General features: G+C 38.6%; 1 protein-coding gene across 1 annotated transcript in view; it reads left to right on the top strand.

Annotated features, from left to right (window-relative positions):
• Positions 1-13,083, top strand: part of LOC139462226 (sushi, von Willebrand factor type A, EGF and pentraxin domain-containing protein 1-like) — a 104,845-nt gene extending 91,762 nt beyond the window's left edge. The window contains exons 23-26 of the mRNA XM_071243820.1: positions 88-243; positions 3,993-4,022; positions 6,164-6,278; positions 11,691-13,083. Of these exons, the coding sequence (XP_071099921.1) occupies positions 88-243; positions 3,993-4,022; positions 6,164-6,278; positions 11,691-11,808 (419 nt within the window). The 3' untranslated portion in view covers positions 11,809-13,083. The remainder of the gene's footprint in view (positions 1-87; positions 244-3,992; positions 4,023-6,163; positions 6,279-11,690) is intronic.
• Positions 13,084-18,673: the final 5,590 nt, after the last annotated feature.

The following is an 18,673-nucleotide window of genomic DNA, read 5'->3' as shown; positions in this document are numbered from 1 at the left end:
TCTTTCCAAAAACAAAACGCCATGCTGAAAGGTTATGCTTAGAACTCTGGAATTGTCAAACGTTGCAATATTCTTCCATCTGTTCAGGACAATGCCCCCCGGGAACAAAGGAGGTGAGCGGCAAGTGCGTGTTGTGCGAGAAAGGCACTTATCAACATGAAGCAGCCAGCGCGTCATGCCGAATGAGTCCGTCAAGTACGACAACTCCTGGTGTTGGAGCGGATGATGTCAGCCAGCGTACAGGTAGGTTGTACACCATTTGATGACTCACATTAAGTTCAAAAATGGCCAGGAGTCAGTGATAAAATAACAGACCGCCTCCGTGGTCTTGGGATAGAGCGTCCGCCCGGAGAGCGGAAAGTCTGAGGTTCGATCCCCGGCCGCACTGTAATTCGGCATCAGTCCGGACTAGTACAAGCAGCCACACAAACTCAAACACGTACATGCACGTCGCTATACAAGTGCAATAATCATCGACGCGACGTTAAACCCCATTTCACCTCACCTCACCAAGTACAAACAGACACACACACACACACACACACACACACACACACACACACGCACGCACGCATGCATGCACGTCGCTATATAAGTGCAATAATCTTAAAGCCCATTTCACCTCACCCTATAATAAAATATCGTTTTTAGACGGTCAGAAATGTCTTTTTCTTAACTTAGTCAAGACCTCATGTGATTCAGAAGGATTTAAAAACAAATACACTAACTCCTGAATCATGCTTTATCCCTGGTAACAAAATAGTAGCAATATCCTAGCGACATCACGGCGGAGACACCATAAATTGGTTTCGAAAACGAGATCTTATTGTGTAAATATTCAAAATCATTATCACTTGAAAATTCAGTGTATGAATGAAATTTACCATGTGCACAGTTTCAGTATTTGTGCAAGTGTGTTGAGAATACTACCATATAGTTGAAGAAAATGCAGTGGGAATTAGGTCATGTTACATAATTCCATGATTACACGTCTGTTGGTTGGTGGGGCATATTCTTGTTTTCACGTTGTGATTCATCATCATAATACAGCAACAGCATCATTGCTTGTATCACCCATGTATGGTGGAGTGACTGAAGGAACGAATGACTGTGATGCTGCATGAAGACATGTTTTGACGTTAACACACAAGCAATATTCTTACCACATGCATGTGCTGTCCATCTCACGCCCCTCATGTAAATATCTAATACTTTGCTTGAACATTTTTAATAATTCTAAAATTGTAACTTTGACACACATTAAGTAAATAGTGCATGAGTACAATGACTTTAATCTTATTGATATTATATAATACAGCGCCGTTTTATCATATACTGAGTTGGGTCCCTTAGGCTTGTCAGGATCTGGTGATTGTGGGTTCGAAACCCAGATTTACCCGCATTCCTTTGCAGTACTCATGAATTTCAAAGTGGTAAACATATGAGCTTTCCTCCATCAAGCTCACACGCCGTGATATAACTGAAATACTGTTTAAAGCAACATTACACTCACGCACTCGCTCCCTTACATGTGACTCAAAAAGACCAACTTGACCGAAACTGTTAAAGTAATTTATTAATGTATTTCTTATCATCTGGATATAAATCAGTCATAAATGTAAACGTTATCATCGATCATATATTTCAAAATACACGTTATATAAGTATAATTACCAATTCTTTGTTCGTTGAAGTGTAGCACAAATTATGTAATTATAACTTGGTTCGGATTATGTTAAATTATCGAAACCTCATTAAGATCATGTAACCAACAAAAGAATATGCATTTGTAACCAGAAAGCAATGCATTATGTGTGCCTACTAATGCTGTGTACAATGATAAATGTTCACACATGCCTTTGTAAAAGTACTGAAATCTCTTCTTGAAGTCAATGGCAACTGGGGAGATTGGTCAAAGCAGACGGTGTGTTCAGCATCTTGTGGAGGAGGAACCAGGTCACGAAGTCGTCAATGTGACAGCCCGCCCCCTGACGTGGATGGTGACACATGTGATGGGGTTTCTGTAGAGACGGAACAATGTAATACAGACGCTTGTCCGGGTACGGTTTCATAGTGAACAATAGGGGCCTAATTAAACGATAATAATTCAAGATCATGTTTCTGGCTGTTTGCTAACTGTTATCACTTGTATTAGCATTAATGAATATCTGAATGATATATCACAATAGTTTACTAAAATGTAACAAGTTGATAACTCAACTTGAGTAGCAATGCATGTTATTTATGTTGATTTCAACTTCAGAGTGCCCTACCCTTCGTCTGTCTTATGGAAATTTGAAGAACTGTACACAGGCCGATGGCTACACTAGATGCACCATCACATGCCGGGGGGACATGGTGTTCTCTGAGAAACCCCTACCTGTGTACGAGTGTGGTGCAGGCAGCGACTACGTGTGGAACCACCAGGAACACAAGAGTAATGCCAGGCCTCCCGCATGTCGAAGTGAGTTGATTCCATATACGGCATATATAGCAATTAGCCTAAGGTTGAACATATTAATGTCTTCTCCTGTCAACATATATAACTGAAATAATGTTTAAAGCAGCATTACACTCACGCACTCGCTCCCTTACATGTGACTCAAAAAGACCAACTTGACCGAAACTGTTAAAGTAATTTATTAATGTATTTCTTATCATCTGGATATAAATCAGTCATAAATGTAAACGTTATCATCGATCATATATTTCAATATACACGTTATATAAGTATAATTACCAATGCTTTGTTCGTTGAAGTGTAGCATAAATTATGTAATTATAACTTGGTTCGGATTATGTTAAATTATCGAAACCTCATTAAGATCATGTAACCAACAAAAGAATATGCATTTGTAACCAGAAAGCAATGCATTATGTGTGCCTACTAATGCTGTGTACAATGATAAATGTTCACACATGCCTTTGTAAAAGTACTGAAATCTCTTCTTGAAGTCAATGGCAACTGGGGAGATTGGTCAAAGAAGACGGTGTGTTCAGCATCTTGTGGAGGAGGAACCAGGTCACGAAGTCGTCAATGTGACAGCCCGCCCCCTGACGTGGATGGTGACACATGTGATGGGGTTTCTGTAGAGACGGAACAATGTAATACAGACGCTTGTCCGGGTACGGTTTCATAGTGAACAATAGGGGCCTAATTAAACGATAATAATTCAAGATCATGTTTCTGGCTGTTTGCTAACTGTTATCACTTGTATTAGCATTAATGAATATCTGAATGATATATCACAATAGTTTACTAAAATGTAACAAGTTAATAACTCAACTTGAGTAGCAATGCATGTTGTTTATGTTGATTTCAACTTCAGAGTGCCCTACCCTTCGTCTGTCTTATGGAAATTTGAAGAACTGTACACAGGCCGATGGCTATACTAGATGCACCATCACATGCCGGGGGGACATGGTGTTCTCTGAGAAACCCCTACCTGTGTACGAGTGTGGTGCAGGCAGCGACTACGTGTGGAACCACCAGGAACACAAGAGTAATGCCAGGCCTCCCGCATGTCGAAGTGAGTTGATTCCATATACGGTATATATAGCAATTAGCCTAAGGTTGAACATATTAAAGTCTTCTCCTGTCATTTATATCTTCTCATAATTGTTATCACCCGTCGTGATATTGCTAGAATATTCCTCAAATCGGAATTGTTACATAATCAGAAGAAACTTATCCAGTTTAATGTTGTCATAGTTCCCATAGGTCACCCTAGTACTTCTGCTACATTTTAAATGGTCTGCACAACAAATTACATACTTTTATCACCCGTGAAGATCCGGGGTAAAATAGGTCTTCAGCAACCCATGCTTGCCGTAAAAGGCGACTATGCTTGTCGTAAGAGGTGGGATCGGGTGGTCAGGCTCGTCAAACAGTTTTCATAAATGAATCCAATAAATATCAATATCGATATTGCTTTATATGTGTACCATTTAAACCATTAGCAGTAATTATTTTAATTTCAAAACATTTTCAGATGAGGAGGCGGAATCTGAACGTGATCACGGTAAGTTGCGGGAAAGAAGGCTCAAATTAAAAGCTGCTAACAATAAATTGAATTTGCTTGGCGTCAGGGAGATAAATCAAAGAAAATTCTTGTATGGAAAGAAATTGTCAATTTTGATTTCATGTTGTAATATATTTAGTCTGAACCTAACGCGTTTATATCAATATATATGCGCTTAATGAAATTTGTGTCTGCAAATTATCGAGATAATTGTTTATTCTCTGGCGTTGACGTTTTATATTTACATATATATTGTAATATGAATAGCGATTTTATTGCTTTAAAACAAAACGAAATCTGTTATACTGATATATATATGAGTAAAAGAGTTCAGGTAAAATATGATTGAAGAGATATATATTCTGATGGTGTGTTTTAAAATAAAATTGAGACAAACAACGTGCTGCTGAATCTAATATTAATCTCAATTAATTAACAAAAATCAAATTGGCTATTTTGCTACTTCTCATCATGCCTGTCATCTCTGTAACAGTAATCATTAGCGTGACCTTGTTCTTGGGTACAACTAGTAAAGTATATGGGAGATACAGAAAAAAGTAACAACAAGAATGCAAAGTACCCATTACATGTCATATCTAAACTCTTTATGATCATCACTGTTTAGCCAGTTTTAAAATACCCTACTCCGTAATTTGTGTACTTTTCATGTTTCACTTCCAGATCTTTTTGAGGCTTTCTTTGCATTTGATCACATGGAAGCAGAACACAAAGGCAGTTATGTTTGTATGCAAACATGGAAATCCAAACAAAACAAATTCATCAGAGATATTTGTATTCATTTTGGTCTCATCAGATTCATATCGAGGATTGTGTATTAAACGTGATTCGATCATTCTTAGTGCATTCAACTTTGAGAGAAATCAATTTTCCTCTCACGAAAGTTAGTTTCGTCTTTGCCCGTGTGACTAGAAAGCTGTACCGATGTAGCTTTTGAGTTCTTCAGGATTATGTAGCTGAAGCCTTATGAGATGGTCATGACATTTGATCTTAATAATTTGGAGACTAACTCTAAACTTAATAAACTAGAACTCATCTCAAGACGTCCTATCGCTTAAGCTTCCACGTGTCATGTTCATCTACCGGATGGGCGCCAAACTGCACGAGGTGAGCTGAATGTGTGTATTCTTTCTCGGTTGTCTTTGTCTCACCGGCTGTCAGTCATTTCATCTGTCTTGGTGCTTTCATTTGTTTTCGTGAAGTTCAAGTAATGACCCATCCTTCTGGCCATGGGAATCGCCCCCAATGGTCTAAGGACAATATTGGTTGAGTTCATCCACCGGATGGGCGTGTCAATGAAACGGGGTGTGCTTCACGTTTGTGTCCTTATCCTTGGAGGTCTTGTCTCATCTAGTCCTTTTGCCTACTTGGGGTCATCACGAACTTCATGTAACTTTCCATCACTTCCTTCTGGTCTTGGGGATTCCTCACAATGGTTCCATGACACTCATCTTACGTTGCAACACATAGGAAAAGCCACGTCCATAATCATGTCATTAGGTACGACTGATATCTCAAGAATACCTCACACATACTGGGGACAAACTGGGGACAAATGTGGTGCCGTTTTCTCCAATTATATTAATGTTTTATCAGAACTCATTTTCTGAACTCGGACTTTGAATTGCCCTTCGGCTTTGATTTTGACTTGTAAATAAGATGGCAGATGTTATCAGTAATTTACTGATAGTTATAAGTTATAACCGACCCATCATTAATTAAAAAATTACAACCCTGTACGTGGTGAGGTCACTTCATAACATTGTGACTAACATTAACTTCATGCTCAGTTTAAAGTATGTTTATTTGCAACATACAAGTATATAAAATGCATAGTTTGATTTGATTTCTTGACAAATGTTGATAGGGATGTTTTGAGCAAATCACCTCCATGGCTCAGAAGTTCTCTTTGCTGCACTAGTTCCCGTAACAGTTGTACGTTTGTACATCTGTTCACGTCCTGTCCTTGATATATCCGTTGGGGCGATAGTCGCAGTTTAGTTCCTACGTCTCCATGACACATTAGTGTACAGCCAAATCAAGTGCACAGTTAAAGTTGTTCGCCACTTGGCCGATGATTCTTACAAACCATGTAGCTATACACTATTTGTTTTTGTTTATAGAACCCCAATGGAAGATCATTGCTGTTGTCTTGTCCTGTCTTGGTGGGACATGCTTTATCGCAGTTGCTGTTTTCTTTGTGGTGAAAAAGAAGGTCTTTTGCCAAACTCGGAAAAAGTAAGAACATATTTTGTGTTAATTACTTCATCTAGTCATTTTGTTTATTTAGCTTTTGTATCGGGTGGTTTTCAAGCAGCAATACTTGAATTAAGTTCTGTGCCATCTCTTATAATCCTGACCTGTGAAGATCATTAGAGAATAGATCTTCAGCAACCCATGCTCAGTGTCAGAAGCGACAAACGGGATCAGGTGGACAGGCTCGCACTGACTTGGTTGATGCATGTCTTCATAATCAAATATTGTAGATAGATGCTCAGGATGACAATCACTGGATCGTCTGGTCCAGACTCTATTATATATAGCTGGGATATTGTTGAGTTAAACAAACAAACAAACAAATTTTATTATCCTTGTACAGAGAGAGTGAGTGAGTAAAATTCAACGTCCCATCGGCAGTATTTCAGCCATATCGTGACGAAACAGTTATAATAATTATAACGATATTGTATAAAAAGCTGTCAATGATGGACAGTATAATAACAAGCTATATAGACTATCACAGTTTCGATTTTAAATCTAGTTGAGAATATTTAAAAGAATACATTATCATTCAACAATACAATATAAAAATGGGCGTAAGATCACCAGCAACCAAAGTTAGGCCACCTTACTAGGGACCGTGGGGACTTACGATACTTCTGCGACCTGCACGGTTCCCCAGCAAGATTTACACCATCCCATTAGCTGCTGGCGATGATACGGATATTAGCCATCAATTAAAATAACAAAAACACTACGATTAAAACAGTGGCATGAATAAAGGTACTTAGAAGGATGTGATCTTAAATATCCTCTCAGGTCGACAATAATTTTACACTATTTCAACTCCCTTTGAGGATACAGCCACGAACCATTTTAGTTACAAATTATGCACTACCAATATTCTAAATCATACTCACACGCAAAAGAAACGCAAGTGGTTTTAAGCAAATAGGTAACAAACACGGAACCATAAATTGATACGAGTTTTAGCATGTAGTGAAGCCTGATGAAGTTATCAATATTTTTGGTTGCATTTTGGAAGCCCCGAGTGAAAATGCAACATTAAAAACGAATCGCCGAAACGCACCATTTCAATGAATATGTGGGTAACATGCACCCATTTCTCGCGAAAACGAAGTGGACTTACCACTCCTTGGTCAACGATGCCACGCCTAACTCAAATTCAGAGAAACCAGGCTATCGGACGTTTGGAAGCTGGTGAATCTGTCAAAGATGTTGCCCGTCATTTCAATGTTAACATAACCACAATTTACTGTCTCCTGCATCGATACAATGCTACACAGACCAGAGATGACCTTCCTCTGAGCGGGCATCCTAGGGTCACCACACCTCGACAAGATCGGCGGATTACCCGTCAACACCAGCGACGTCCATTCCTAACTGCAAGTGAAAGTGCTCGACCGACCATAGGAACGCATAATCGACACATAAGCCGACGTTTCCGTTCCAACAACCTCAGATGTCCCCGACCAGCACTTCGTCCTGTTCTCTAACCACGGCATCGACAAGCACGACTTCAGTGGGCACAGGGTCATCACAATTGGCGTCATCGTGAGTGGAGGCGTGTCATCTTCTCTGATGAAAGTCGCTTTTGTGTCTCCCATGCGGACGGAAGAGTCTGAATTTGGAGGCGTCGAGGTGATCGTTTCGCTGACAGAAACGTTGTGGAAAGGGATCCATGGGGTGGACCTAGCGTCATGATATGGGCAGGGATTGGACTTAATGGACCCATGTGCTTTCTGAATGTTGGTCAAGGTCGGGGACACGGCGTCACTGCTCAGTGGTATAACGACCACGTGATCAGACCCCACGTTGTTCCATTTTTTGCACAACATCAACAACACATTTTCCAGCAGGGCAACGCTCGTCACCATATTGCCAGAGCTACCTTGGCCTTTCTGCAACAACACAAAACATCTGTGTTCTACCGTGGCCAGCCCTCAGCCCTGATCTGAACTCCATCGAACACTTGTGGGATGAGGTTCAAAGGCTTCTGCACAATGTGTGCCCAGTCCCTACAACTGACGATGAACTACGCACAGCTGCTCTGGATGTGTGCAGGAGGATCCCTAGGGCCTTCACAAATCGTCTGATCAATGTACAGGAGATGTGTGGCAGTGATCTATGCTAATGGTGGTCACACCAGGTATTGACTGACATTTTGGGTATTGACCCGAAACTGTGTAAGCCCTTAACATTTGAAAAAAACCAATTATGTCATCTGCCTTTTAATCCATTAAACTGTCTTCAGTCAAATTTTTGTCAATCTTGCCCTATAAGTATTTCGTGTCTTTACTGTTGAAAATAAATAACATGTAAACTGCATACTCGACTTGCGTTTCTTTTGCGTGTGAGTATATAACTATCTACAAAACTCAAAATTTACCAATGAGTTCAATATCTTTTAAAAAAGCAATAATTAAATGAGAACTTATTCTATTAAAAAAATCCTTAATAGATGATGATTTAAAATAAGTATCCCTTGTGATGGCAAAATCAACAGTCAAACAGGACATGCTTGACTGTGATTCTCTCATCACAAGGGATACATAATGGAGGATCCTCACCTTTCAATAAATATTCATTTGTATACCTGCTATGGCCAATATGACATCGTCGTATTATGACCTTTTCAAATCTGGACTGACAACCCAAGTAGGTGTAGCCAAAATTAATGTTGGTTTTGTTTCATGCAATTTATTGATACCTACTTGGGTGTCCCACTTCTTCTGCATCAGATCTCGGATATATGATCCAATCACTGGCTTATAATCTGTGTATGGAATAAGAAGCGGTGTCACAGATTTGTTGAGTGCTGCTTTTGCAGCAGCAGCAGCCATTGTGTTCCAAGTAATTCCAACATGACTGGGTAACCAACAGAAAACGATGTAGTATTGGCCAGTAGCAAATTCATTTTATAATTCAAGAATTTCGATTAAAAGTGAATTTTTGGTAGACTGATTTGTAATTGCCTAAAGACAGGAAAGAGAATAGGAAAATGTAATACATTGTTTATGTTTTGATTGTTTAGTGATGTATTCTAGTGCTGTTAATATGGCTTTTGATTCGGCTGTAAAAATGGAACAGTTATCAGCAATTCTAGATGATATAGTCCAGGATCCAATGATGGTGGCACTAGCAACTGCGTCACCATCCTTTGATCCATCTGTAAATATAGATGTATAAGTATCATATTTGTTTGGTAGTTGATTATATTCCTGTTGATAAATAAGTTGATTGGTTTCAGATATCTTTAGTTTAGTTATTGTTAGATCCACCACTGGCTTCACTAACTGCCATGGCGGAGAAGACAAAAGCTGAGTGGGGGCTATACAATCAAGATTTATTTTAGCAGCAGAAATATCAGAACGTAGACTTATTCCATGTGGAGGGAGAACAAATGGTTTGTTATTGTAGAGATTTCCATATAGGGGATTAAGAATGCAGTCACATGCTTGATTCGAGTTATTAGAACGTAATTTAGAGATATACTTAAAGATAATTTAATGCAGCAGTGCATCATAAATGATGGAGCCGTAATCAAGTTTAGAACAGATAAGTGCTCTGTATAGTTGGAGGAGGGTTTTCTGATCCCCTGCCCACTTTGAGTTTGAAACAACTTTCAATAAGTCCATAGCCTTCAGACATTTATTCTTGAAGTACTTTATGTTGGGTAAAAAGGTTAAATGATGATCGAAAATTATACCTTAAATTTTTGCTTCTTTTACAACTGTAATAGGTGTGTCATCTAAAAGTAATTCCGGGTCTGGGTGAGGTTTGTATTTTCTGCAAAAATGAATACAGTTTGTTTTAGATTTGGAGAATTTAAAGCCTTTTTCTAAAGACCATATATGAATTTTATTTAAACATAGCTGTGGTTGCCTTTCAATAGTATGCATGTATTTGCCAAGACAGGAAATATTAAAATCATCCACAGAAAGCGAAGCATCAATAGAATCATTTAAAACTGTTGATAAACTGTTTATCTTAATACTAAACAATGTGACAGACAAGATACTGCCTTGTGGGACTCCCTGATCTTGATTATAATGATCAGACAGGGTAGAACCCACACGGACCTGAAATTGTCTGTCAGCTAAAAACTTGGGTATAAATTGAGGCAAACGGCCTCGCAATCCAAAGTCATGTAAATCTTTTAAAATGCCGTGCTTCCATGTAGTGTCATATGCTTTTTCCAGATAAAAAAAGATAGACACTGCATGCTGTTTGTTAACAATGGCATTCTTAAAGAATGACTCAAAGGACTCCACTTCCACATTGAATATTTGTGATTAAATTATTAGATTCCAAGTACCATGTACCATACGTTTCATGGTTTTGCAAACGCATCTAGTCAATGAAATTGGTCTATAATTTGATGGATCGGTATGATCCCGTCCAGGTTTCAGTATGGGAACAATGTCCAAATATCATCAAATATTAAAAGTAAGGTTTCCAAACATGATTCTGGTAAATGTTTCAGGAGCTGATAATGTATGATTTGCGGAGGACTTCGGAATACATTTTTCAGCTATTTTATTCAGTTCGTCAGTTGTATAGGGTCGGGAACATTGACAAACTTATCACGTTTTAGTGTGTAAGTACAAAGCATTTCATATGAAGCCCAGTTGGCCTTAGTAAAAGTCCATCTCAATGACAGAGGTACATCAGATGGTGTCACAGATTTTAAGACGGTAGGAAAATGGTTACTTCCACAAAGGTCATCGTGGACTGACCATTCAAATTCACTCAGTAAATCAGAATCTACAACTGACAAGTCCAGACAAGAATACGTTCCAGTTGCAGGATGGAGATATGTTTCAGAACCATCACTGAAAATACATAAGTCGTTATTAACGAGAAATTTCTCCAATAATTTACCTTTTGAATTGCTGTCATTACTACCCCAAAGCGGGTTATGGCCATTCAAATCTCCAATGATAACACAGGGCTTAGGGAGTTGGTCATACAGTGCCTGAAGATCAGCCTATCGGACAGAGTACGATTGTGGTACATACAAAGAACACAAAGTAAAAACAATATTCAATGTTACACGTACTGCAACAGCCTGAAGATCCCACAGTTGCTTCATCCCCTGGAGGGCTTGAAATCGTGAATTAAAAGCTGAAGATCATTAAAATTATTCCGTAGTCCTCTACAATTCCATTGTATTAAATTGGTTGAGCAACTCATGGAGGCTCAATTGGAGATCGTGAGCGGGGGAAGGTCCGCTACGCTGTAATGGTAGCGATGGAGTGACCTCCATATCTAGAGGTTCAAAGGTGTTATGAACCTCCAGAGGAACATTCAATGACAAAGGCTCCTCATCATGTTTAAGGACCATTACTTCCTTTCGTCGTTGTTTGTTCTCTTTGTTCTTGAGATGTTTATTAGTTTTTATTTCAGGTACACAGTCTGGTTGAAGGAAAGGTTCTGGCAAAGGTGCAAATGTGGTAAAGGTAAAGGTTCTGGTAGTGGTTCAGCTTGCGAAGAAGGTGATGTACAGATGTCAGCATCTATTTGAAACAAAATCTTTTGATCAGTTGATACCCAGCTAATAGCTGTTTGACAGTGGAAGTGATTGATTCACTTGTAACCAACTTCTTCGCGTCTGTAAATGAGATATTCAGTTTTAGAGTTTTAGTTTGTGTCACAAAAGAGGGACATGATTTAGAAGTGGACATGTGATCACTGCTGTAGTTTGCACATTTGACAGTATCTGTGCAGTCAGTGTTATCATTGGTCCTACTGCAGCGGGAGCAAACTTTGGTATGGCGACATAATTTGGCTCCATGTCCAAACAACGGAGTGGATTTGGAACATAGACATCCACTCTGATGTTGAAATAACCGGCTTTAGTGGAGGAAGGAAATAAACAGAAATAAAGTCAGGCTGGTTCTGCCCTTGGTAATTTTCTGAAGACAAATAGAACCCTGAGGTTCCACCACTAAAATGTACATTCCAATAAACTCCTGGCGCAAAGATAATTTAACATGCTGAAATAGCTTGATCTCTGTTATTTCTTTAGGCTCTGTTGGGCATCATATCGAAAGTTATTAAATAATCTATTGTATTTGACCCATAATGACTCTTTTTACCAAGTAATATTTTATTGCTCCATAAAAGTTTGCATTTTTGTATAGATTGTAAGATATGTTTAAACATATTCATTATTGTTTCAATGACTGGTTGTTTCGTAAAATATGACATATATTGTTACGTTCTAATTCATATATAGATAATGTCTAGCAATTAGCAAAAGTGTGTCACATTATAGTGTTATGAACACATCTTCTCTTTTGTTCAGTGGTATTTGTAAAACGTCTTCCATGGTGTTCAGGATGTCTCGTCTTCCATCGGATCTGATTCATAACAGATGATGAATCAACCTCTTTGGTAATTTGATTTATTTAATTCAATTATTGTACATTATCCTGCCACTATAATGCGTATTTCTGTACTGTAAACCACGTGTATAACGAACACGCTTATAATAATATGACTGATATGAACTTTTTTTTGTACCCGTTCATTTACTGTATTCATGCATATAACGAAAAACAGCTATAACGAACTAAAATTAATTGTCCCGTTGTGTTAGTAATAACCATAGTTTACTGTATCCCTGTATGAGTGCCACGCACACCCCACACAACATTAGGCGTCTTACTGTGACGTCACAATATTTTGATTGCACAATGACGTCATACCATGTTAAACAGGTTGTGTACATTCCACAGTTTATCTTTAGACTAGTGTACTGTGCTGGGTGTAAACTGTTATACCTGGTAGATACTCTGAACACTGACTCTGAATGTCTGTATTTCATGTTCTGTTTAGTTGATGCTTGATAAAGGTATTTGTAGCTGTACCGAAACGTCTCAGTGAATTATATAAATACAAAGTGGACGTCTGCCTTGACTTATTATTTCATGTAGTTAGTCAACAGATTGGTGGGGAATATCAAAATATATACTAGTATTAACAGCAAATGAAATATAATGATGTGCATTATTTGGTGAAACATGATCTACGTATGTGTAGTCATGGGGACGGGACGTTTATAAAAGTCACCATACCCATGTGCACCAATAGTGTTTCTATGTGCATAATGATTTGGATTTCTTATGGGCTTTGCAAAATCAAACAAAGGGTTTTTGGCCAAGAATGGTACTTCAGGTATATTGATGATCTGATATCGTCCCTAAATGGTCAACTAGGTAATTCCCTTTAATTGATTTGTCCGCTTGAAGTTAAAACAAATCGGTTTCATTGTTTAGATATATGCATAAAAAATGACCAAAAACTGTCATCAAGACTGTAGGGCAAGAGGGATGACGTCAACTTTCCAATAGTCAACTTTCCCTATATGTCAAACAATATCCCAGCAGCTCGCAACATTTCTGGTGTCTACATTTCACAACGTTTGCTCTTTAATCAAAGATATTAATGAGCGTCATAGGACTCTTGTTCAAAAGTTGATTGATAAGAGTTACAACCTTCTTCGCCTCAGTAATGCTTTCAAAACGTGTTATGTACACATTTGGACGACAATTCCAAATTTGACGCATAAATGACATGAAAAATGTCCGATGTAATTCCCTATGTTGATGTTCCCTTTTATACAGGTGAACAATCTATTTGCCTTTGCATGTGTTAAGGATAAGTGGCAAAGATGGAGCAGGATGCGAACACCTGGTTTAATAGTGATTCATAAACACATGCTTATGATAATGTCGGAATCACTTATTGGACTCTGCTGTATGTTACGATTATGGAAATGGGTTGTATCTTTATATTTCACTTCCTCTCACCTGAACATTCTCGTTTCAAGCAACCCGAGGTTGCCATGCAATGTAACTACCAATGGCTCAGGGGGCACGGGTGGCCCAGTCGTCTAAGGCGCCGCGATTCGCTGTGCAGAGTTGCATCCCTTGGGTACGCCAGAAAGCTATGATTGTTGGTTCGAATCCCAGTTCGCCCCGATGATGTTTATAGGATTGTCAGCACCATACCCGTGCTCGTGGGTTTCACCGAAGTGGTAAATGTCTGAGACCTACATCACTTCGGGCTTTCCTCCCACATTAAGCTAACACGCCGCGATATAACTGGAATACTATTAAAAGCGGCGTTAAACCCAACTCACACATAACACACACACACCAATGGCTCAAGACCTACTTTACAGAAGGGTTTTATGTTGTAGGTTCCAGGACTACAGGGTGCACAGAAGATACACCAATGTGTGTATACGTTTGTTTTCTGTACACGTTAGACAAAGGAAATTATGACATCGCATATATACTCAAACGATAACATAAATGTCACCATATCAAATTGGGGCTGTGGGTTTTCGAATACCCACAATGTGTACACTGTGCACAATGTGCACAGTGTGTGAAGCCAATGTCCTCCGCCGTAATATTTGTCGAATATAGCTAAAAGCGACGTAAAATCATACTCACTCACTCACTCATTGAAAATTTCCCCAAAGATGCTGGATTGGATTGGTCTTCAATTAGTCATGCTTGTGGTAAGAGGCAACATACGGCTGCTCTAGTGAGTGAGTGAGTGAGTATGGTTTTACGCCGCTTTTAGCAATATTCCAGCAATATCACGGCGGGGGACACCAGAAATGGGCTTCACACATTGGACCCATATCGGGAATCGAACCCGGGTCTTCGGCGTGACGAGCGAACGCTTTAACCACTTGGCTACACGACCGCCCCCGGATGCTCTAGCTTGCTGACCTGGTTGATGCATATCATCTTATTCCAATTGACCGATGCGCATGATGTCAATCGCTTGATTGTCTGGTCTAGACTATATTATTTGCAAACCGCCCTCACATGACCTAAATACTGCTGAGTGCAGGGCTAAACAATAAACAAACACACATTAAGTGATATCAATTTATTTATAACTAAAAAATCAAATTCTAATTGCGGCGATTTTTACGGTGAAAGTGACCGTAATTAGAGTGTAACACCTGTCCATGCAAATTCATTGTCAGCATTGGCGAAGGTAACTTCATGGCATGCTTATCTTCTACAAATGAACATATAACGACTTAACAGGACAATTTGTATTTAAAACCTGAGATAAACCAAATTCAAAAAAAAATAATTGTATTCAAAAATTCAAATTTCTGCAATTATTTGCAGCACAATCATCGGCCCAAACAAATGCATACTTTTTAAGTCTAGAAGGCATATTTTTAAAACGACCCAAATGTCTAGCAGTACAAATCGACTGTCTAACAATAGGTGGTGACCAACCTACATCACCATTAACGGCTACATTTGGGGCATATTTACCAATACCAAGAACGAATCTAATGGCCCTATGATGTACAGCATTGACCGCAGACAAGCACCATAGTTCAATACAGGCCGCACCATGGTATCATACAACTTTGTATATGTATTGAAATGCATACCACCAATACTTTTATATTTAGATAGAAGCAACCCCAGCACCCTACTTGCTGACTTAGCTGCTGCACGTGCCATGGCGGTATAATCTAGATGTGCTGTTAGCAGTAAACCTTGATCATTAAAACTATTTATAAACTATTGTTACCAAAATTAACACACACGGATTTCTAAAATGTATGTTACAGCGGTATCACGTCTTTGGAATGACGACGAATACTTGTTGGGGGGTTCATGGGATTTATTCTGTCTGTTCAGGTGGGGATATGGAGACCCCTACACGATATGGATATGAATGATAATTCCGTCTCAGGGACGCAGGCTCATTCCGTCAATGTCAACAGTATGGCTTTATATGTGCCTCTATGCCCCAATAATGAAATAACACAATTAAGTAAAATGCATATAATACGCACGCAGACATGCTTTTTCTCTCTCACACACATTCACACAATACACACACATACACACACAGTAATATTAACCTAATATGTATATGCACTACATCAGTACATATTTACCAACACTTTCAAAGAACTATGTACTTAATCATCAACTAACTCATTCAAGACTAAAATACTGTGCTAAAATACTGTACAATATATTATTACATTTTTAGCTATAAATTATTGCTGAAAATAAATGTATTCTAACAGATACAGCTACAAGCTATAAAATATATAAATTACTGAAGGCACCTTATAACAATATGGTTGCTTAACACTAATTACACTATATTCTTATTGATTACTCTAGCAATGACTTAATATCACAATACTCACTAATGTTATCATGACTTTGATGAATAAGTAATATATTTACAACTTTGCGTATCACGTGGATCAAACTGAAAATTATACTTTATAACAAATATGCAATTAAAATGATAAGTGAACTCAACAAGACTAAAATATCAGATCCTAACCTCCATATGATAAACATATATACTTAAGAAGTCTAAATGAACGTACTCCAATCAGTGCAGTGCTGTGAATCTTGCAGAGTTGTAATGCATCAGTGACCAGAGAAGAGAAATATTGAAGTGTTTAAAGCTAAAAAACCTAGTCACATGCTACAGAAACAATAGGATAGGCAATGACTGGCCAAGCTGTGGCTGGACCAGATCACTAAAGACCTTACATAACTATACTCCGTACCTTACCTAAGGATTAGTAGAGAGTGCTCAGGTTAGTTTAAGTATTACCATACTTAAATCAGTTATTTACCTAAGTTTAAATTACGTAAGTTAAAATACACACTATTTACATTCTGCAACAATCTTTCCTGTCAAAAGAAACGTCGTCCTGACTTACAATTTCACATGGCTGGGTTGGTAGAACCAGTGATCAAAGACAACATGGCTCTGTATGCGTCTTCTGGAAGATTCTGCAAGAGTCCATCTTCGGCCAAAGTCTTGAGAAATGATGCCCTGCATTTCCAATCTCTTGATGTTGTTGAACCATACTCTTACAGTAATCTCCACTCGTCATCCATGCAGGCTTGTGGCACTCTCTCAAGGATCTCCTAGGTGGCGGAGTTGGGAGAACTCTCCTAGTGTCCTTCTTGGTGGCTCCGGTATCAGATCTTGTAATGGTTCCTGTTCCAAGTTGGTCTCCGTCTCAATCTCAGCTTGAGATACACAACATTTCACATCTTTATACAAAGATTGTAGAGAATCAAACACTTTACTACCGATACCACACGCTGATATTCTATTCCATAGGATCTTACGATTTATGCAGTCATATGCTTTCTTGACGTCAATGAAGGCAATATAAGAGGACAATTTTTGGGATTTTTCTAGTTTCTATAATTGATGTCAGAGACGAAACATGGTCTTCGGTTGATCTATTCCTCTGAAACCATTTTGAGCGTCGTGGAGAATATTGTTAGATTCTGTCCAAACTTGTAGCCTTCGATTAAGAACACTGCAGTACAGTTTGTATATTGCGGTTGTCAAGGTGATTCCTCTGCAGTACAAAGGATTTATCGGGTCCAATGATGATCATATTGGAATTGGATTAATGATACCACGTGACCATATTTTTGGATTTTTTCCGGTATTAAAACACAAGTTAAAAACACGATGAAGAACTTTAAGAACTTCAACTGGAATTTCATCAACACCTACAGCTTTACCTGTATTTGCTTCAACAAAGACAATCGCACTTCAAACAGGCTTATAGCGTCGTTAAATAAGACATGATTATTATTGTTAGGTATATTCGTACTGATGGGTTCATTTTTACACTTAAAATTAAAAGTACATTAAAGTCGGATTTCCATCTTTCCAAAACAACATTTCTATCCTTGATGACATGTCCATCGTCAGTGACAAGTTTCATTGGAATCTGTTCACGTCTATCACCACCCACACAGACAGGCTCTATCTGCCGCCCGAACTCACTGTCGTTGGCTGTACACAACTCGTCCAGACTGCTTACAGTTCTCTTAACATGATCTCTCTAAATCTTGGCTTGTTGTACACACTTGTCACACGTTTTACGCTTTGTCACACATATGTGTTTAAAATGTGTTTTTTGAGATCTTTTACATGTTCACCATTTCCTCTCAGCTTCACACATATCTGTCCATAGTTCGGGCAGACTGTCCGTTCACCGTGGCTTACGAGTTCTGCGACGCTTATTTGATTTCCCATTTAAAAATAATGATTTTATAGTTTACTCTGCATTTCATTTTTGACAATGTCGATCAGTTAAGTTGACGTTGCGTCCAAGTCCCCTTGCGCATGACTTGAGTTTTCCAGCTTGGTTATGACGTCAGTTAGTGCTTGGGAAGATATCTTTTCACACAAAAATCACGTGGAATATATCAGACTTTTCACATGGGGAATAGGTTTCGCGAACGGCACTGTGTGTAGTTCGATCATATCATTTGAGATTTCGATGAAACATGTCCATTTCAATAAGGAATGATCTAGTTTTGTAATTAGAT

Source organism: Haliotis cracherodii, unplaced genomic scaffold, assembly GCF_022045235.1.
Source record: "Haliotis cracherodii isolate W230 unplaced genomic scaffold, xgHalCrac1.p SCAF_15, whole genome shotgun sequence".
Taxonomy (NCBI): Eukaryota; Metazoa; Mollusca; class Gastropoda; order Lepetellida; family Haliotidae; genus Haliotis; species Haliotis cracherodii.
This window is presented reverse-complemented; position numbering and strand designations above follow the sequence as displayed.